This window comes from Empidonax traillii, unplaced genomic scaffold, assembly GCF_003031625.1.
Source record: "Empidonax traillii isolate 1590-97213 ecotype Southwest subspecies unplaced genomic scaffold, ASM303162v1 scaffold332:size1087224, whole genome shotgun sequence".
NCBI lineage: Eukaryota > Metazoa > Chordata > Aves > Passeriformes > Tyrannidae > Empidonax > Empidonax traillii.
This window is the reverse complement of record NW_020955525.1, coordinates 1,007,517-1,030,485: the sequence shown is the minus strand read 5'-3', so window position 1 is coordinate 1,030,485 and position 22,969 is coordinate 1,007,517. Positions and strand designations below refer to the sequence as shown.

The window sequence follows — 22,969 nt, the reverse complement described above, 5'->3', positions numbered from 1 at the left end:
GCTGTAGGGTGTATACTCAGTGCAAGGCTACAGAAGTTACTAAAAAGGTACAGGAGAAGAACCCTGGCCATCTGGGTCATGAAGAAAAAGTCACATGTTGTTGTGAAGGATAGTTCATTAATTATGGTCATTTAAAACTTCAGGGCAATTGAACAAGTGGTAAAATTTTGCATCATGGCAGTTACTAACTTACAGAGGTGGAAGATGGAAAAGAATGTCGTTAAGAACCATATTTCCATAAACACCCAAATGACCCAGCTGTATATCTGTGCTGCCTTTATGTGGTACTTACACATTATCACAAAATCATGGAATGGTTGAAGCTGAAAGGGAAGCTCAGAAGTCATCTGATCTAACCTGTCTGGAGCTGGTTGCCTGGGATTATGTCCAGGTGGCTTTTAAGTTTCTCTAAGATGGAGATTCCACAGCCTCTCTGGGCAACCTGTGCCAGTGTTCAGACACCCTCAGTAAAAAATTTGTTTCCTGATGCTTAGAGGAAACCTCCTATTCTTCAGTTTATGTCCTTGCCTCACAGGGCACCACTGAAAAGTGCCTGATTGTCCTCTTTGCACCATCCCTTCAGATATATTCAGTCTATTAATAAGATCCCCTCTGAGCCTTCTCTTCTCCAAGCTAAACAGTCCCAGTTTTCACAGCCTTTCTGTCTAGTTCCTTAATCATGTTCAGGTGTGGTATAACCAGTGCTGAGTAGAGAGGAGAAGGATCACTTCCCTCATCCTGCTGGCAATACTTTGCCTAAGGCACCCCAGGATAACATTGGCCTCCTGTGCCACAAGGGCACATTTCTGGCTCATGTTCAACTGGGTGTCCACCAGGACACCCAGGTCTACAATGTGTGAATCTATTGGTGCTTTGCATCTTCTTTTCAGACACTTAATTCTTTATTTTATTCTACCATCAGAGAAGAGAACAAATTAGGTTTGGGAAATGATGGGGAGGGCACTTTAAATCCAGATTTGGAAATAATTTTAGATGGTGCAATATATCTCAAATACAGAAGCTGGAAGGAGAGGGAGAAATAATTTACCATATGTGAACATACTTGCATGAGCACATTAACTTCTATTCAGATTTTCTGTTCCTTTAAATTGTTTCTTCTCGTATATCTGATTGTTTGATATTGAAGTTTTGTGTTTCTGAATGTTATGGAAATTCAGATGCTCTATTAATAAATAATCCTGGATAAAAACAGGGCGTTGTTTCTACCGTTATCTATAAGAATTAATATCATTCTGGGGAAAAAAGTGGATGTGGTGTTTTCTAGTTGTTGAAGGATATGTTTGAAGTGTGTGTCCAACATAATTATCTGGTACCAACAGCACAGATCTTCTGGGGGGTGTGAACACTGACTTGACGCAGAGTTTGGACTGGACTTTGTTGTACTTTTTCAGCAATGTAACTTTTTTTCTGTATAAAAATTCATGTACATGAATGTGTGCCTATTACAATTCCATACCATATGCTAATAAACACACCATAGAGGTGCTCTTTATAACTTTTGATCTGTCATTAGGTGATAGCCTACTCTGCCTTTTCCCCTTAAAATAATACTTTTGGCACATGTAACCTTCACTTTGCTAATACTGTTCCTTGAAAAGTATTGGGCAGATACCTCCACATTATCCATGGATGCTTTTTGTCTTGAAGTGTTCTTAGATCCTGACTTCCTGCTGCTTGCTAAGCAGGACAGGGATTTAAGCTAAAGGAGCTAGCAGCATTTTTGGTAGAGGGAGCAACCCATGGGAACCAGAAGCAATGAACTAGCTCAGGGCTACTTTTCCATTATAGTATTTCCACAAAAGCATAATTGCACTATTACTGGATCACAGCATAGAGTAGCTCAGTGTTATTTTCAATTTCCTGTGCAGTGTCCAGAAAAATGTCTAATCTTGAACTATATTAAAACTGTGCTACAGTGACTTACAAAGAATCACTGCATATATATACCTATACCTCATAGATGCAGGAGAGATGAAGCATCTTGTTTTTTCTTGCTAGCAGACTCTTAAAGGAGTCCTCCATTCTAGTTTAGCCGCTTATTACTCGGGTTTGTCCCTCCTCAGAAGCAAGATAAAACAAAACCAGCCTGGTTTTATTTACTTCTTGCTCATTCAAGAGATAGTCCTGATTTTAGCAGAAGGGTTGACACATCTCAAAGGAAACGTAGAGGCCATTTTGGCAGGAGAGCTGGTCTTTTACCACTGCTCTTTATGCATAGGGAATAAAAATACCTCTTTAGATGGCTATTTTGGAATGTGTACTTGTGAATGTGGTTGCTAATTAAAAAAAAAAAAGTAATCCAACATATTGAGATATATATGTATATATGTACACACACTCAATATATGAGCAGGCTTAGTTATTTCGTTGTTGGCTTTGTTTAAGACACATGGTAATTTGCCCTTGTAGACGAGAATGTATTTGATGTGTCTGTAATTGTAAGTAAATACAGGCTTATGAAAAGCAGCGTAAAAGAGAAGCCTGAAGTTCCAGAAACTTCAAAAGCTTCCCTTCAGAAAATGTGCATAATTTTTTCCAATTGCTCCTTGTGAGCAGCAGAAAGATTTCTATGTGCAGAAATATAGTTGGGGCATACATAGTCAGCCTTTTCTTGGCAGAAGTGTAGTAGTAAAAGTCTCTCTACTTGAATCCTAGATGAAGAGAAATTTTGGACTAGGAATTATTAGTGGAGATTAGCAAAAGACAGTTTCTTGGTCCCAGTCAGACTGGGATGTGAAGGATATACCTCAAGTGAATAGTACTTTTTGTTTGAGGATAGTGTCATGAACTGCCTGCTGTGGAGTTCTTCCACGTCGGCAGCAAGAACCCTGAAGTGCTGGCCCAGTCAATCAGTGTGCTCTTTTCACTAAATTGCCTTAGGTACCCCGTTGGTATTCAAGCTGCTTACCTTATTGTATGAGGATTTTTTTTTTTTCTTTCCCTGCGTCTGGTTTTGACCTGAAAACTGCTTTGTGTTTAGAAACTTTTGACAGGAACATACCAGGACCAATGAGAAATGTCAAAATCAGTGAGTTGGCATGCTAGGTTTCTATAGGTCTGTCCTGTTTCTCCTTTTACCTAATAATGTTTTAAAATTTTTTTAGCTTTTGATAAAATCATGGAATGGGTTGAGTTAGAAGAAGTCCAAAAAGACCACCTAGTTCCACTAGCCCTGCAATGGGCAGGGATATCAATATCAATATATTAATAGGAAATATATATTTTATTTATCCCTCACAATTAACTAATTGTATTTGTAGCTCAGCTTTACATACTCATCATAAGCAGTAGCATAAACATATACTATTCATGTAAAGGGAAGAATATATGAAAGGGATGTTTGGCACAGCTGTATCCTCCTGCCAAATGTTTTGGCCTCATGGTAGTTTCTGTAAGATCTTTTCTACAGATTTTTATTGCCCTTCATTGCCAGGTGACCCTTCAAGACTAGGTGCCTTTAAGAGGTCCAATTGTTTTAATAATCCTTTTTAATGCTAATTTTGGCTGGGTAAGTGTTCATTTTCTTTACAGTAGCTGGTATGGGGCTGTGTTTTGAATTGGTTCTGAGGACAGGATTGGTAACACCAGGATATTTTAACTATTGCTAAGCAGAGCTTACACAGGGTTAAATCCTTTCCTGCCTCTCACCCCACTCCACCAGAGAGGAGGCTGGGGGTGCACAAGGTGTTGGGAGAGGACACAGCTGGGACAGATGACCCCAACTGACCTCAGGGATATCCCAGAACATATGACAGCATGCTCAGCACATAAAGCTGGGGGAAGAAAAAGAAGAAAGACGGGATACTTCTAGGGTGATGGCACTTGTCTTCCTCAGTCACCATTACCTGGGAGGGAGCACTGGTTTCCTGGGGATAGCTGAGCACCTGCCTGCCCATAGGAAGTGGTGAATGAATTCCTTGTTTTCCTTTGCTTGTGTATGTGGCTTCTGCTTTACTTCTTAAACTGTCTGTATCTTAACCCATGAGTTTTCTGACTTTTAAGCTTCTGATTCTCTGTCCCAACCCACTGTGTGGGGCTGAGATACTGGCTGGGGTTAAACCATAGCGTTTTTACAAATCATTTGTTTTATCTGATTATGCAGTGCTGTGTAATTTGCTGTCCTTAATGAGACAGTTTTGATAAACAGCTCCTTCTATTCTTGAATTGCAAAAGAATAACATTTTCCTTCAGGCTAGTGTTACAAGTATTTTTTGAGAGGTTGGCATTCCTTCAAGCATATTTGCTTTGGCTTGACTGCCTAGACTATCCTATTCATCAGGGATTTTGCAATGAAAGAATTAAATTTGTGAATAAGTAAAATGAGGTAGATATGGTAGGAATGAGTTTCTGAAAAGAGGCACAAATATTTTGGAAAGGTTTGATTTTGTATTTTAGGGGTGGACAGAGCCTGCTTTTAATCATATCTTCCATAAGCCCTTGTGGTGGGTTGACCTTGGATGGACACCAGGTGCCCACCCAGCCTCTCTATCACTCCCCTTTCCAGCCAGACAGGGAAGAGAGTAAGATGGAAAACAACTTGTGGGTTGGGATAAGGCAGTTTATTAAAGCAGAAGCAAAGCAAAATCTTGCACTCACAAAAGCGAAGCAAAAGATAACACGGTTTACTCTCTGCTTCCCATCAGCAGTGATGGTCGGACACTCCCGAGCAGCAGGGCCTCAGCACGTGTGACGGTTCCTCAGCAGGCAGCCATTGGAGACAATGAATGCCCCCCTTCCTACTCCTTGTCTCAGCTTTTATATCTGAGCTGACATCATAATGTTTGGAATATCCCTTTGGTCAGTTTGGGTCAGCTGGCCTTCTTGTGACCCCTCCCAGGATCTTGCCCTCAACTGAGGAAGGAATGTTCCAGTGCTGATGCTGTGCTCAGCAGTAGCCAAAACACTGGTGTGTTATCAACACCCTTCTGGCTACCAATGCAAAGCACAGCACTGTGAAGGCTGCTGTAGGGAAATGAACTCCAGCTCAGCCAGACCCAATACAACCCTCAAGTCAACAAGTATAGAAGTGTTATTCTCAGGTGTGAGGGTGTGCTAGAAATTAGTTGTATTTCATGATGTAGCTCAGTTCCTCTCAGGAAGAGCCATATTCAGTGAAACAAATGTACCTACCTATCTCCTGTTCTAAGATTCTTCCTTGAATGCCTTCTGCTTGCTGTGGTTGGAGTAAGGATACTAGCTTATACAGATCTTTGATCTGACCTTGTGTAGATAGATGCATTTTTAAAGCAGACAAATCCACCCAAGCATGAGAAACCTGTGGTATTGGTTATGTCTCTCGTATGCATTAACAAATAACCTTCTTACTGTTTGTAAAAATTGAAAACTGTCAGGAGAAATAATTATTTGTAAATGTGGTGATGAAAAAACTAGAAGAGGTGACCTGTCATGTAGCTGGTGGAGCTTAAAGAATTAGTTACATTCAGAAATGAATGTGTTAGGAGTATGTGCACCAGCCATGGGATGCTTGAGCCAGATTTAGGTAACCATGGGATATGTTAAACATCAGTGGTGTTATGGTTGGTTTACAGATCATCTCACTAAGAACATGTTACAGTTGCCCTGACTACCAGCAAAAGGCATGTTAGAGTTGGCACAAAAATACAGACTTGCTGCTTGTAAATCCCCAAATGGTGATGGAAACATAGGGGGCCAGGTGGTATGGGAAGGAGGGAAATTTTCTTAAATGTTATTGTTTCCCTTCACTTTACCCATTCCTCCCCTTCTCTTCAGGTTTAATTTCCATCTTTGGAGAAAGATACTGCAAATCTTTTTGTATCCATGCTGTTACCTCAGTCAGGGACTTGGATAATAATCAAGACTGTAATTCAGCTTAAAGGATCTGTAGGTCTGTGCACGGGTAATGCTGTGCTGCAAAATGTTTATCTGTGGTGGCAGACTAAGCTCACTGGAAGCTGCAGCTTCTGGTGTATGTTTTTTCTTTAGTTGTAAATACCTGCTGATACATTCCAGTATTCTGTTTTTAAACTGCATCATCTTCCTCTGGCTCCTAGTCTCTCATAAAAAATATTTTAAAATTATGGCTTCCTAACTCTTTTCAAGAAATGTGTGATGCCCTCTTTTAGTTAAAATACAGGTGGAAATATCTAAAATAGTAGAGGGTGTGTTCTTAAAAACTGTAATAGAAATTAATTTCTCAAGGCTGTCTTCAGTTAATAAAGAGGTAAAAGAATATGAGAGGAGGAGTTTGATTCAGCTACATAAGTCTGTTTTTCTTTTCCTCCAATCTTGTTTTCTACTTTCTCTTTTCCTTTTTCTCCTTGTTAGCTGTACAGCTAACCAATGAAAATTGGACTCCACTGCATAAAGCTAGCACTTCAATATTTTTTTCTTCTTCTACCCTGATGTTGTCAGCATGGCTAGGGGACTGGAAGATAAGCTTTGATGAAACATTATGAGATTGTTTTATTCATTTATTTATTTGTAGTGTTAATGCTTTGATCTTTATCTTAAATTGGCTGACATCTTATTTTTATAGTACTCCTTCTTCCTTTTCTGTCCCCCTCTGCTCTTTGCTTTGCATTTTACAGTTATGGGTATGGTTTTTTAAGTGCATAACAGGTAAAATACAGAGACTGACTAACTGTGGGTTAGCTGGTACTGCTCAGTTACACTGGTACATTTATCATTCAGTTATTCTCTGATTAAGGATATATTTTAAGACTTTATGATCTTTCAGTAACTTATGATATGTTGCATCACATGTCTCTGCATTTCACCACTAAGTATGAAGGTAAGATTTTGTATCTGATCTGTGTTTTTTGAAGTCACAAAGCCTTTAGCTTTAAATGAAGTCTGTTCAGACTCAAGTTCCTAATGAACATCCATTAACAGTGTTCTGGAATGTGATAAACTTGAGCTGGTGAATTATGAGGCAGTATTCTTGTATTGCCTCTCATTATTTACTTTAGAAATCACTGTTAAGCTATATTTAAGTAGAGAGCATCTATAAAGATATCTGAAAGTGGAGCTATACTGAGGACTACGACTATTTGATGTCATAGCTTTACCACAAAGAATATGCCATGTGATATAAATCTGGCTGGTTCTTTTTCAATGTGTGTTTATAAATCATCGAGCAAGCAATCTGTCTAGACTGGTACCATGTGGCTGGTAATGTTTTCCTGCTAATACTAAGAAAATAGGGGTCACATATGAAAATAGAACAATTTTTAGCTGTGTTTCTTTAAAATGCGAATGTTAAGCCTGCAGATTTGGAACACATTGTTAGTCTGCTAATACATGGGAAGTTATAGTACAACAATCCCTTGTTGACCTTCTTAAATTAATCTCTCCAACATTAGTTATTTCCTTATTTTCAGTGGGAAGACAGCTGAGTTTAGATGTGTAGAGCATGTTTAAATGGTGAGATTGGTGCTCATAAAAAAATCATTAAAATCTAAACTGGAATCAAATCATCTTAATACAAAGGAGAGGTATTTCTGGTTTGGGGTACCGCTGTGTGTATTTGCTGTATCTATGTATGTGTAGCTGACTGTTGAGAAAACTGCTGTGCCGTAAGATACTAGCTCTGAGGTTTTTGCTGCTGTTTGAAGCCAAGCTTTCAGATCTTGGGAACTGTGTCTTTACTTTGTTTTATGACGACTGTTTACTTTCCTTAAGCGCTTTTTCTAACCTGTTTGTCTCTATATAAATCCTTTGAAATAGTATATAAATGCACATGCTCTCTGTACTTAGATATAACGTTGCTGTTTCTGTCTTGTAATCTTACAAGTCTAACTGCTTGCCTTTGTTCTCTGGAAATGTTCAAAGATAACCATTTTAATCTGAGCTGTAACTGGTACTGTCATATGTTTCCCGTAAAAAAAAGGTATCATAAAACATCAAACAAGGATTAAGATTTCTTTTCTTTGTTTTCAGTTTGCTTTTTTCATCGCCACTGGGTCCTGTGTTTCAGTGAAACAAAATTTCAAATTCAAATGAGGAAATGAAATTTGCATAACCATTACATATCTTTTGCAATCAGTATATTTCTTTGTGGCATCACAAAAGTCTTTGGCTTTTCATTGTGTTGTAATTCATAATCTCATGGTCTGTGAGTATAAGCAGAGCTTGAAAATTTCATATTATAGTGGATAGTGAGTTGGAAGCTTTCAAAATACGTGCCTTTGTGCAGAATGTAAGCTTCAATAAATATAGAATACACTCCCAATTAAATTTCCTATTTGCCAGTTAATAGGTAAACTGTGAAAATAGCTTATGAATGGTATTTTTCTTTGAAGCGACAAATCTAGCGTTTAAATACAAAAATGTAGTGAAGTGTGTGGTGTGTGTGTATGTATGTATGTATGTCTTACTTTTAAATTGTTCTACAGACTGAAGATAAAGTGGTGAAATTCAAAATCACCTCATATTGGCCAAATTTGTATTGATGCACACCGATGCACTTCAGACTTCAGTGCACAGAAGCTGTATTGTTACTGCTGGAACAGAGACTTTTTTATTTTTATTCAGTTTTGCATGGTGCCACACATAATGGGGTCCTAAAACTTTAACTGCTTTGGTAATATAATTAATAATTCTTGCTCAATGTACAATAACTTTGTATGAGACCTATAAACAAAGCTGTGCACTTTTTTTTAAACTGTATTTTCCAGTATTGCAAATGAACTAAATCCAAACGAAAGGGTAGAATTATTTTGAAAACCATTTATAAATCAGCAGCAAAATACCAACTTGCATTTTCGTGAAAATACACTCACATGAGCAGTCTTTAAAATTCAAATTTAAAGTTTTCATGGAGACCTAAACTACAAAAGTTCACTCTATCTTAAAACATGAACGAGAAAAATACCATTTTCTGAGGAAATGACATTTTCATGCACTTCAAGGTGTTTGAGTTCAGCTCTACTATTTCTTAGGTTTTGCCTTTTACGATGTCTGATATAAAAGCTGTACAGCTGAGGATTAAACAAAAGTTTTCAAGTAGTCACAACGAGAAAGTCCAAGTGTTTGCAAGTTCAGGCTGGGTAGCTGGCACATAAAAACATAAAGCAGTCTCCAGACATAGCTCTTAAGAAATGTGCTTTTGAGACTAACAGCATCCTAGGTTGTGGCAACAAGAGCATAGCTAGTTGCTTATGGGAAGCGATCATTTGCTGCTCAGCATTGGTTACATGCTGCAAATTTTGTGGTCCTTCAGTAAAAGACCAATGTTAATGAGCTGAAGTGAGCTCAGCAGGACGACTCACATTGTTTGTGGACAGGACCTCCTGCCCTGAGAGGTCGGTTTGAGGCACTAGGGCCTGTTCAGGCTGGAGAAGAAGCAGTTTTGAGGGGAGCTAAGCCATAGAATTATAGAATCGTGGAATGATTTGGGTCAGAAGGAACCATTTAAAGGTTGTCTAGTCCAACCCCTCTTCAGTGACCTGGGACATGATCATAGAATCATTAAGGTTGGAAAAGACCTCCAAGATCATAGAGTCTTGGAGTCTTGCTGGTCAGAACCCTGTCCAAACTGACTGTGAATGTTTCCAGAGGTTGGGGCATCTATCACCTCACTGGGAAACCTGTTCCAGTGTTTTACCACTGTGATTGTAAATGTCTTTCGTATATCTAGTCTGAATAGACCCTCTTTTAGTTCATAACCATTACTCCTGGTTCTTTAGCAGGATGACTGACCCTGCTAAAAAGTTTGTCCCTATTTACCTACAAGATCAATAACATTTACAGTGCATGGTGGGACAATGAGAGAGACAAGGGATATAGACTTTAACAAGAGAGTGTTCATTTGGATGTAAAGAATAAACTGAATTCAGCCAGACACTGAAACAGGTTTTTCAGAGTGGCCTTGTGGTCTCCATAGCTTAAGGTTTTCATGACCCAACTGGCTAAACCTCTGAGCAAGCTAATCTGACCTGATAGCTGACCCTGCTTTGAGCAGGAGGATGGATGCTGAGGCCTTTTGAGGTCCCTTTCAATGTGAATGACTGATTCTGTGAATGGTCAATGCAGATTTCCTACAAGGCAAATGCTGGTGCAATAAAGATTTAATTAGTCTCTACTGAGTTGGATCTTATCCAACATATTCCTAGTGATTTTCCAGCTGCATTTTGAAAAGCTACATAGAGCAGTAGTAAACTGCGTTTTGCCTCTGGAATAAGCAGAAGATATGGATGCAGCTGAGAAAAAAACTAGTTGCACTTGAGAAATTTTATTTCTGATTTGAGCATTACAGGACATCCAGACTCATGTGTCTGGCCAGCTGGGGCTGGGGGTAAGAGGATGAAGGGAAATAAAATGCTTCTGACTTTTTTTGTTTTTTTCCATTTTCCACTTCTCTCACTACAGAAATCATCATCATCATGGCTAGGGTTACATTTCTTACGAGGCTGTGTCTTGGAGAAAATTATCTAAAGCATAGAAAGTTTGCTTTTTTATAATCTTCCCATGTATGAATTGCCAAGTTTGCTCAGAGTTTATCCATAATGGACCTACTATTAAATGGGAATGTTTCAAAAAGTGATTTCTCTTTCAATGGGGTCTTGTTTTATTTGGAAATAAGAATTCTCTGTATCTCCCTACTAGCAGTATTAGTACTTATATCAGCTTCAGTATTTAACACCCCACAGTGGATTGCAAAACAGGATTTCAAAAATAAAATTGGCCCTGCTGGATCTTTCAAGACTCTTACAAGACTGCTAAAATCAATGTACTCTAGTGAGAGATTTTGATAGAGATAAGTAGGAAAAATGTCCCCTACCATCATCTTCCTGTCTGGGAAAATGAATATTGTTTGAATACAAGCATGGCAATGTTGACATTTGTTTAGCAAGAATCAATACCAACTATTACACATCTAATTTTAGTTCTAGGATGAATGGATTTTATTGCTAGTGTTTCTCTGTGTACTAGAATGTACAATATCATTCTTCCAAATGATAATCAGTCATCTATTTTTTATTGAATTTTTAGTAATATTGATAGATGATTAAGTTAATCACCACCCTTCACTAGTGTGGTGATTGTGATTTTTTATTGATACAGCTGAGACTTTCAGAAAGATTGTTTCATTCATTTGTATCTCGAGGAAGGTTGTATGTGGAAATAAGATCAAAATGAGATCTACTTTTGCTGTAGTGTTGTTCAAAGTATCTGTCATATTTGTTTTCTTACAGTGAAAGATTTTTTTTAAGACTGAATAGAAATGGTTTGCCAAAATGCCCAGAAAAGCCTGAAAGACACTGTTCTCTCTTTGTGGTGAGTTCTTCCTATTCTCAATCTTTTCTTTGTGCTTTTTTTTGGGGGGTATTGAAAATAGAAGTTGAATTAAATTGTTGTTCTGTGGTTGACTCAGAACTGCTCCCTAAGCTTGTACGTTGTTATGAACATCAGCTCTAAAGGCTGGATTGAGGGCTTGCAGGGTATTGCTGAACTCCCAGTTTGAATATTTTCTGGTAGTGTGTGGACACTCATCTAAACTTCCACGTAGGCATATATACCAGTCTTTGTCCCTGCAACAAGGACCAGTTATTTTTCCTCCTTGTGCTTTTTACATCCAAATAGTTGTTTGTGCAGCACTCTCTGTACTTTTGGAATATTTGGAATTGCAGAAATGTGTTGCTGCTGTTCAAAGCACACAGCAAGTCTCTTGTGTCCTTCTACTGATTTTGCCATATTGCAGCAAATTCTAATCATGATATTTTAGCACAGTCATTTTGAGTGCATGACCACCAATTTAAAGTGTTGAAGGGATAATTTGTTAATGCTGTATAAATGAACTCACTGTTCATTTATCACTTTCACTGGCAGTGAAAGCAGTGTGTACAGATCTCTTTAAAATGTCGCATTTTAATTGGGAGTCAAATAATGAGGTTCTGATCTTATGCAGGATTTGGGTAGCAGTGAACTCAGGAAGGACATCTATATCACTGTGCACATTATCCGAATAGGTAGGTATAATCTTCTATTTGTTAGACATATGACAGTAAATAGACGAAAACTGCTTGGAGTCAGCTTTGGGATTTGTTGTATTAGCTAGACCTTTGAATAATTTTTTGGAAAAGAAAATGCCTGGGCTTAGATAGAAAAATTGCTTTGGATTTCTCAGCATTGTCTTATAGTATTTCTAAAGTGTACTGCTAACTGAGTTTAGATGCAGAATACTTTATTACAATCAAAAAAACAAAATTAAAGTGTCAAATATGAATTGTGTTAAGATGATGGACTTGTCATTAAGTCCATTTTTGTTCCCAACTGTAATTTCAAGCATCCTTTGTTCAAAGAAAAATTTGCCCAGACTTTTAATGTACCTAATTAATATATAGTAGCTGAAGTAAATCTGAAATGGTTCAGATGAATTTTGTCTTCTGCCTGACCTCTTTAAAAAGGAGGAGAGGGAAAGAAATGGACAATGTTTCATAATAATTTTAATCCCTGATGCTATAGACAGATATCAAGTCCTCTAGAACAAAGTGGAGGAGAAGAAAAGTGTACATTTGTGTTAGGTATTTATTTTAGGAAGTTATCCTCTGGGCTGTTCTGATGTGAAACAATAATCTTTGGGTCTACTTCTGACCTCTTAGATATATTGTTTTCTTTATAAACTGTCTCTAGTTGCATCAGGGCAGTACTAAATAAAACGTCTCTTCCTATTTTTGAAAGATATTTAGGTTTGAAATATAGGTCACTCTAACTTGTGCTGAGTTCAGAAACAACTTGTTACAAAGTTAATGTTATTTTACAGCTTTGAGGAATAATTTTTCCTTGAATTTTCATAGTGGTTTCGTATTTCCTCAAAATATTGTGGTTTGTTTTTATTGGCAAGGATTCAAAAAAGATATGGTAAACTCTGATGTAAGTATATTTGTTAAGAATAAATGTTTTAAAAAACAGCAGTGAGTAGAATTTTTCTGGTTATATAGTTTTCAAATATATTCTCAGTCAAATTTATAAATGAATGAAATATTAAAAAGTTAAAATAACATTTATATGCTGCATAGTGTGAAAATGAACAATTACTCTTCAAGCTGGTGTGATGCATAGGATATTTGGAGGAGACATTGCCCTGCAGCAACTGCAGCCATAGGGTTTTTTTGTCAGAAATTAAGATTTGATGGGAAAGATACATAGCTGCCAGAGCACAATTGAATAAAATGCCTAGAAAGATGGCAGTTTCAAATGCCAGGAACGCACTGAGGAGATTGATCAATTGTATTTAAATCAAATAGAAAAGACTAGGAAAAATATTTGTTTCAAATCTCTTTCCAATGACTGTCTTCTTTCTTTCTTTATCATAATTTGTTCTTCAGCCCTTTGTCATCTTTTTTCCCTGTGTTTCATCTCTACCTGATTTTTCTTCAGCTGGTCAATTATTCCATTTCTTGCTAGTTGCCTATTTGAGAACAGCGTTTGAATACTAGTTTCTAATGGCTCAATCACAATACGTCTCACATGTAACAACAATCACAGTAAAATAATTCTTCCCAGACAGCAAATATTGAACAGTCTGTCATGTCCGAACTCTACATTTAACTTGGTAGTGTCATGAGCTTGCTATCACTGGGTTTCAGAAAGTATTGTTTGTTGAATGGAGGTCATGAGAGGATGAGCAGAATGTCTGATCTAAGACCATTCAAAAGATCACGACATACGTGGTGGACTTCCTGTACCATTGGTATGAATTTGTATGAATGCAGTATAAAGATGGACCGGGTTCCCAGTGCATACACTTGGCATTGGCTGCTTAGATGCTGAGCTGGATTGCTTGCTGCCTCGCTTCTGTGGTTTGAAGAGAGACGGTTCCATGGATTACGCATCAAATATGTGTTTTGTTTGGCAGGGCGAATGGGAGCTGGAGAAAAGAAAAATGCCTGCAATGTGCAGTATAGACGGCCCTTTGGCTGTGCAGTCCTCAGTATTGCAGATTTGCTGGCAGGAGATTCAAAGGACGACCTTGTCTTGAAAGTCTATATGTAAGTAGTGCTTTTTTCTTAATTTTTGGAAGTACCTTTGAGGCAGTCTGCATCAGAATCAGTGGTGCTAAGTGCAGTGTGAGCTATAGCTATAGCTCCCTTCTATTCCAAACACATGTAGTAGTAGCTAATTTTTCTTATTTGGTCACAGTGTGGCAATTTTGGCTAGTTCTACAGATGTGTTTATAAAGTGGGATAATATTAAAGATAAAGGTTACATCCTTTTAGATATTTGTGTATGTTTCAGCATTTTTCACATCCTTCTGGAGCTTTCTTTTTTATGTTAACATAAAGTGCTTTTAGGACTTGTTTAAATGCTTTGTGCTTCCTAGGCAGCTAGTGGAAGTACTTTTTAACTAAAGAAAAAAGCAGGCAGAGTATCTTTTTGTGAAATTAAGCAATTATATAATGGGAATAACAAAGGTATAAAAGACATTTTGTTTTGGAGAATGAAAAAAATCAAAGGTAGATTTAAAAATGAATGGTTGGTTAAATAGTAGATTTTGGCTATAGTAATTGTAAGAAAGTTCAATTTTCTAATAGCAACACAATGCATGTCATTTCCTGATGATCTTGGACATTATAATAAAAACTGTTTTGTGGAGTGGTCTATTCTCAGTGCATATATCAGGGATATGTATTGTCATGCACATGAGAAAGTTCTGCCCCTCACAAACTTAGCACTCAAATCTTGAAGGTTTGGAATTCTTTCAGGCAGCCTTTCTCCTTTCTTCTGTATCTGTGTTGAATTAGAACTCCTGGAATCAGTGCTGCAGCAAAGCAGTATAGTGTAAAATGTGGGCTGGCTCTTATTTAGACTCCTGGGACACTGAAGTCAGATAAATGTTCACTGTTGGTTAAAAATTTTTTTGTTTTTGGTTTTGGGTTTTTTTTTTGTTTGTTTGTTTTTGTGGGATGTTTTGTTTGTTTAATTTTGTCAATTTGTTTTGAAATAACAAAAACAATGGAAGATATATCACTTAAGACCATATTTGGTGCTAAGGCTAATTTCAGTCTAAACTTTGAAGAGTGATCATTAGAACATCGTCAGGTTTTCTGTATGGAAAACCAGCAATTTCCTAAATGTAAACTGAAATGTCATTTGCTCTTTCATTGACTACCTCCTGAAGATCACAACCTATTTTAAATAAATTCAAAGTGTACAACACAGAATTTTCTGTCTAAGATCAGCTCTGAGTCCTGTGTTTCCCACTGAGTGTCACAAGATACAGTTTAGCCCTTAAGGATAGATCTATACAGAAATGAACTTGGTCACGGCTGAGTTGCTCAGCGTAATTGCTCCTATCTTTCTCCCATCCTTACATGAAGCAAGTATTTCATGGTGCCTTTCTCAAATGATAAGAGCACTCTTACTTTTTCCATTGGGACAGGCAGTTTCATGGGGCTTTGTTAGCTCCTATTGCATTTTTGTTTCATGAACTAAAGAGGATTTATTTAGGGATATGTTGTGAAGCTGATTTGATAAATGTGTGTTCCCATTTCAGAATTAAGAAAGTTATAATTTTTCTAGGTGCAACACGGAGAGTGACTGGTATCAGATCCATGAAAATATCATTAAAAAGCTGAATGCACGTTACAATTTGACAGGCTCCAATGCAGGTGAGTAATTAGCCACCTTTCTGTTTGCATTCTTAGGGGTTTCTTAGTTTGCAAATGAAGTAACTCTATTTTGGAAGGATTAATGCATATGAAAGAAACATAAAATAGTCAGATGAAAACGTACAACAGTGCTGTTCATGTGCACATGTAAGAAAAAAATGTCACTGAATTTTCTTCAAAGAACTATGTAATATAAACTTTTATTCTGTTCTGAGGAACTACAGTTTGCTGGAGTTCTGTTCACATGGGGCTGATCAAATTATTGATCCATATTGCTTGACATTTCTGCTTCACATTTTCATCAGGAATAAAAAATTTGCCAGTGACATTATTGTCATGGTTTAGGAATGGTATTTAGTACTCCCACTAAAAAGAAAACCATGGCCCACTCCTCCCCTCCAGTGAGAGAGGCAAAAGGCAGAGATTATAGGTTGAGATAAGAACAATTTACTAGAAACAGCAATGAGATATGGGAAATAAACAGTAAAGACAAGAATATTAATGACAACAGTGTACAAAAGAGGATGTCACCGAGGACCCCAGATGACAAAGAACAATGGCAGACAGGTTTCCCCCTCCCACCCTGACCCAAAAGCTCATGGAAGTGAGAGTCTCTTACTTGTGACATGTGGTGGTATAGAATAGCAACCTAGACACACCCACACTTCTCCATACCCCATCCCCTTACGGCTACTGGAGAAAAATTAATTCTGTCCTGGCCAAACCCAGGACAATCAAATATTAAACTTAAAAAAAAAAAAATAACTGGGATCTATCAGTATGATCTGCATTCCTTCTGGTAGCTTTGCATTGCAGCTGAGCAAGATGCAGGTCATTATTTAGGAACTTACCAATAGTTTTCCGGAATCAGCTCTTATGTTTCTGAAACTGTCATCGAAATAAGTTTGTGTGTGAGACTCAAGGAATGGGATACAACTGACCTTTGCTATTATGAGATGGTGGTTTGGCCCATAGGAGATGCTGAATTTACAGTTTTTCTTATTTTCTTTTTCGATATCAACTTTCTAACTTTTTCTCAATTCTGTCATCCAAACATGGAGTCAAACTTCAAATGAAACCTGAAGTGGAGGCTTATAAGTCTATTGTCCTTGTATTCAGATATTGTTTTGTCCCTGTTAAATGTTAATTAGTTGAAATATGAATATAGAAAAATCTCATTTTCCAGGTTCCAGTGTGCTGTATTTGTAATCCCTTTCATGTAGTAGACTTCATGCTTCTTTACCTGATTTCATTCATAATGTTTATCTTGAAAAATGTATGTTTAACAATCTTTAGTGGATAACCAAGAGGCACATAAAAGCTTATGTTATTTATCAAGACTGAAGTTATATATTTAACCATTTCTGATCCTATATATATATATATATATATATATATTTAAGTTTTAGAATATCATGAGTCTTATTGGACGATAAATATAAAAATCATGTAGAGAAAATAGAAGGGCACGTTACCAACTAAGTATAGTATTGGGCTTCTTAAATATGTTAATCGTATTAATGAAGAACAAACTTCCTCTTGGATCATTCTGACTGTCCATGCAGTACGTGCTTACACTGTGATACATTACTTATCCTATTTTTCTCTCACGACAATGTTCAACATGAAAGACCTGTGGGACATGATTTTTTTTCCAGGTTGCAGGGGGCTGGAAACTAAACTTAGCAGACGGATGATCAGTAACATTTTGAAAAGGCCTGTAAGGGTGAGGGAAGAGCAGCACAGAAATTCCAGTAGTGCATGTGAAGACTGGAAAGGGAAAGAGGAAGTGAGTGGTGATATCACTCACTGAGCAACTAAAAGATGAATTATGAAAGGTTATTTATATTGCACGCGTGAAATTCATTTTTCTGCGACTCCTTAACAGCCTGAAAAAGCTCCGCAAGGCTTTAGCAATATGTTCAGATACTTCTGCTGACACCTCATGGAAATTATTGTTGTTACACTACTTTTTATTTTGCATTTGCTGTCTTTTTTTGTAATAGTATTGAGTGACTGGTTCTGAAGCCTCATTAGCTTTGTTTACCACCTTGTCAGAAAAGGAGAAAACCTTGCATTACAGGAGACATGTCTTTTGTCTCCCTTAGGAGCTGTTGTAGGTATGAGACAAATGTAGGAAATCTTGAATTTTTGGCTTATATCGCACTTGCCCTTTTAAAATCACCTTGAAAAGACTTAGAAAATACTTAGGAAAAGAAACACAGTAAACAAACAACAGCGAAGATGCTTCAGACTATAGTCTATCCTCTAGGCTTGTTCCCTCTTCATATTCTGTCCTGTACAGTTTCTTTTCAGCTCGGGAGATTTTACACAAAGTCTTTAGTTTCCACATGTTGTTGCGTTTCACTACTGAAATAATTTATGAGATAGTTCATAATATTCTTCAGGAAAAAAATTAAATTCTTCTAGTTTTCTGTGTCAAACTAAAATGGAACTCAAAACGTACTTTGGGTATCTTGCATGTAGAACACATAATGACAGACTATAACATTTGTATTTAGCACTCAAACCCCTACTGCCCCAAAACTACTTTTTCTACTTCAACTCATGACAGTTCTTAAGTACAGAATCCTCTTGCATCTTATTCTCAGCTTGAGTCTTAAAAGGATCAAATCACTGTCACTTCTTAATAAAGCCCAGAAAGGAGCAGGGGACAGATGTTTGTCCCTTTTCCTCTTCTCAGTGGTGCAGGAATGGAAGGGACTAAGTCTTGAGGATAATTTAGTATTCTTTGCTGAGGTGGGAACTGGAATGTTTTCCACACGAGCTTCCAATCTAACAGAGACTGGAGTATCAGGGAGTGGGTGCAATTACCATTCACCACTAGTCTTTGCAGCTGGTGTGAGATATCGGCTTACTGGAAAACACCTGGTTGCCTGGTGTAGGAGATCGAACTGTTACTACAAAGGCCAAATTGTAGTCTGCTGCATTTAGTAGCACTGTTATTTCTTACACTGAGTTTGTAGTATTTGTAGGATAAATACTACTAGATGTAGGTGATTTTGTAATTATTACACAAAACGGGTTTCAGTAATATCTGGAGCAGAGCTGGCTATAAAATGTATTTTTCCTATAATATTTTTTTCTTAGAATTAGAAGCTAGTTGCTTTGTTTTAAAATGCAAAAAGCAGTGGAAAAATTAATATTCCTGCCTAGAAATCACACCTAATTACATCAGTCTTGTGAGGAAAATAGCACATTTCTATTTTTGTATCTGTAGGACCAGAGATTCTGATTTGGAAAAGGAATTTCAGACTGTCTCACATGTCCCAGATGAGCATGCTAATTGCTTGGCTTCTCCGACTTCCCTTCAGGAACTATTCAACTTTGTATATGATCTGAAAATATTCATTATACCATGGGGAAAGTTGAAGTGGCTCTAAAGCCTACCAAGTAGTGTGTGATTTTTTTGAGTGTGATCTGTATTCATGTGTCCTCTTAGCAAATCCTATAGAGAAGGAATTTAAACCTGAGTCTCATGTTACATGTGAATATTCCCTACAGTGAGTTACCTTATAAAAATAGTATTTAAAAATCAGTGAAAAATGCACTGAAAATTTCTTTTGCTTCATGTTCCTTTGAGAAGAAAGACTATAGCTTAGTTTTAGGGGGATGCAAGACATTCTGTTTTTCTCTGCTTTTTACTTTAGGCTCCTAGTAGTCTCATGTGTAACCTCTGATTTACATTTTCTTATTGCAAATCTTGAAAAACTGCATATACCTGATGCAGTAATTCTTGAGAGCTGATACAAGGATACATGTGATTTTCAGTTGTTACTGCAAAGGAGGTGAAAATTCTTTCAAATCTTATAGAGATTAAATTACTGATGTAAGAAATTATAAACATATCTAGCTACTATGTGGCTTTGAATTCTTGTGTGGATTCCACAAAAATAGCTAATGTAGTGGGAAAGTCTTTTCCTGTGTCATTATCTTGGAATGTTCTGATGAACTGGACAGGAGTAATGTGACCTAATTACATGTTTACTGAGCTTCTCAGTGTGGTGTATCCTCTGGTAGCAATGCCAAATTTAGTTTGCAACTCCACTGGAAACACTGTTAATTATACATTAATGGATGGGAGTGCCTAAAGCTTTAGAGGAAACACATTCAAAGGGGTTGGATTTCTCTTACCACTCTTGGCTTGAGCATGATTTCTTTTTTTTTTTTTTTTTAAATACAGCAGCATTAATTTTTTAGCTGTTGTGTAAGGGGTCAAAATGCATCTCTTGAAAAATCTACATAAATGATACCCTCATGCATTCAGTTTAGGTCATAAAAAGAATAAAGTCAGAAATTACTATATTGTATCTGTAAGTTCGCAGGATCATGAATTTTTAAATATGGTGAAGGCAAGACCTGAAAAGGGAGACTGTTTTTAACACAAATCCAGGTTGTGATTTGATTTGTAAAAGATTGTCTTAAGTCTGTAAGCCACAAACTGTTAATTTCTTTCTTTAGAAGGATGCACAATTTACTTTTTCAAATTAATAGTTTACTGCCTGCATTAAATTCAAACTTGTTTCCATGTACTTGTGCAAAAATCTGCAGGCAGAGGTTTATCCAAGGTGATGCTGCCTAACAAAAGGAGACTGGTCAATAAATGGGCAACAGCACAGTGCCCTGATTGAAGCATGGGGGACTTGAATCCTGTGTGTTGTCAGATGTTTGCTAAGAATACCATCATGACATAAGACAATCTGTCATCTTAAGGTGGAAAGTTATTCATCAGGTCATTACTAACAGTAAGTTAGTCTGGAAGGGTCCTCAGGAGGTTACGTGGTCCAACACCAGCTCAAAGTGGAACCAACTTCAAAGTGAGATCTAACTTTTTTGAAGTTCAGGGAGGTTGCTCACTCAAAGGCAAATTTCATTACACTGCTGTCATTTTATTTCAACAAATCCAAAGTAAGGTAGACTAGCCCAGTGCATGAACTCATCTGACAAGATTCAAGTTCTGAAATAAGTATGGCAATGGAGACAGTTGGATAGAAACAGTGGTATGTGCTTTGGGGCATTATATGCCTTCTCATGCCTATTTACCTTCATTCAGCAGCTGCTTGGTGCTCTAATAATAGAATTTCTCCATGGTTACTGTTGAACACTGAGAAATTTAAAGAAAGATATACTTTGATCTCGTATTTCAAAGTGAAGTTTGGCTTACAAATTCCTTGATTAGGAGGAGGAAGCCTATTAGGGTCACTATTTACCTGTCAGTAGAGAAACTGCAGAGGCCTCTTAACCAAGTAGCATAATTTTTTCACACTTGGTAAGATGAAAAATGCAAGAGTTTGAATAAAACAGGGAATTGATAGCTCAGTCTAAGTTTAGAGTACAATATTTCTAGGAGCACAGCTATGGGAACTTTAAAGTATTTTCTAGATACCAGAAGTTGCGTGACTGTGTGTGTATGATGCTACCCCAGCAGTTCACAGCATTACCATACTCAGAGTTTTTGCAAGAAGAGCTTTTTTTCCTGTGAATCAGTGCAAGAAATGTTGGATGGGAAACAAAATGTGCATTCCCTGCTGGGAGCAGCTATGGGTTCTAGCCACAAAAAGAAAGCACAGGCTCACAGTGGACAATTGACTGGAGCAATGACTGGGAGAAAAAGAGGAGGAATGATAGCAGGAGTAGTAACATATACTTGACAGTGAAGATAAAACAGAATGAAGTACCTAACTTTTAGGTTATTCCTGAGCATATAATTAATCACAGAAAAGTTTTCTGATGTTTGTATTTTATCAGCAGGGTTCTCAGATGTCAGTGGTGCTTTGAAATGTATTTTTTATCTACACATCACTAATATTTAAACAGGAAGTACGTTTGTTTAATTACTGTAGTTCTAGGACAATTTATAAATCTGTCAGTTTTAATCTTTGTTACGTTTTGTGACAAGAAGATTATGTGTATTCCAGTTTGATGTGTTTAAGAATTAGTTGTCACTGAAGGCTGCTATTTGAAATACATTTAGAATAAGAATAGTGCTTATATATGCATCACTAAGTACACAAGGAATTAAGGCATTCCTTTTTGTTCTCAACAAAGGCTAAAGCTGGAAGATTAAACATTTAGAGAATTTTGCACATAAATTGTTGTTCTGACACTATTTGGCTCTGAAAGACAACCTCAACATATAAAAAAGCCAGTTTTAGAACAGGTTTTTAGACAAGGATTTGTAGAACTTTACATTTTCAGGTACTTTTTACAAGATGGATGATGTTCAGCAATCTTCCCTAAAACCCTTTTCCCAAACTCATGGGTAGCCTAATCTAGCATGTAATATTGATTATGGAATTTTTGAGAAAATAAAATAATCTTTAAAGGTGGCAGACTTATAGACCAGTCAGATTTACAGCAGTTTAAGCTTTTGTTGTTGCTTGTGAATGTTCTGTCTTTACAATAAGGACTTCAAAAGCAAGTTCAAGGTAGATTTTTATTGTAGTTATCTGCAAGTGTTCTTCATAAAGCATGACTTGTAGCATGGCTGAAGATAAGGACTCCAATAAAATTAAATTCGTATTGTTCTCTTGGGTATTGCTAAAAACTTTGTTTTTAGAGAAGAATGAAAAACGTGCCATTGTGATACTGTCAGAGAGATTTTATATCCAGTAGAAGCTATGACTTGTTTTTCATCTCAGTATTGCAATTATAGGATCATAGAATCATATAGGTTGGGACAGACCTTTAAGATCATTGGGGCCAACCGTTAACCCAGCACTACCAAGTCCACCACTAAACCCTGTCCCTAGGTGCCACATCTATGCCTCTTTTAGGTATCTCCAGGCATGATGACTCAAGCACTTCTCTGGGCAACCCTTTCTAATGCTTGACAACCCTTTCCATGAAGACTTTTTTCCTAATATCCAGTCTAAGCCTTCCCTGGTAGAAGTGGAGGCAATTTGCTCTTATCACTTATAACCTTGAGAGTGGACACCCTCCCCCACCTCACTGCAACCTCCTTTCAGGTAGTTTTAGAGACCAGTAAAGTCTCCTCTGAGCTTCCTCATTTCCAGACTAAACAACCCCAGTTCCCTCAGCTGGTCATCATAAAAATTTTACTCCAGACCCCTCACCAGTTTTGTTGCCCTTCTCTGGACATGCTCCAATACCTCAATGTATTTCTTGTAGTGAGGAGCCCAAAACTGAACACAGGATTTAAGGTGCAGCCCCACCAGTGCTGAGTACTGGGGGTGGATCCCTGCCCTGGTCCTGCTGGCCATGCTATTTCTGCACGTGATTGAAATGGCACCCAATTTAAACCCAGAAATTCCTAGGTGAGGCTACATAATGTAAAAATGTGTATTTTGTGCACTCCTTAATGTTGTAGGTAA

At 37.3% G+C, this 22,969-nt stretch overlaps 1 protein-coding gene across 1 annotated transcript in view; it reads left to right on the top strand.

The window, feature by feature from the left end:
• The window catches only part of DOCK4 (dedicator of cytokinesis 4), a gene marked incomplete at its 5' end in the record, with an annotated part of 156,630 nt that overhangs the window by 20,519 nt on the left and 113,142 nt on the right, over positions 1 to 22,969 (top strand). Inside the window, 4 exons of the mRNA XM_027891849.1 lie at positions 11,199 to 11,280; positions 11,912 to 11,972; positions 13,862 to 13,994; positions 15,526 to 15,614. Coding sequence (XP_027747650.1) covers positions 11,199 to 11,280; positions 11,912 to 11,972; positions 13,862 to 13,994; positions 15,526 to 15,614 — 365 coding nt within the window. The remainder of the gene's footprint in view (positions 1 to 11,198; positions 11,281 to 11,911; positions 11,973 to 13,861; positions 13,995 to 15,525; positions 15,615 to 22,969) is intronic.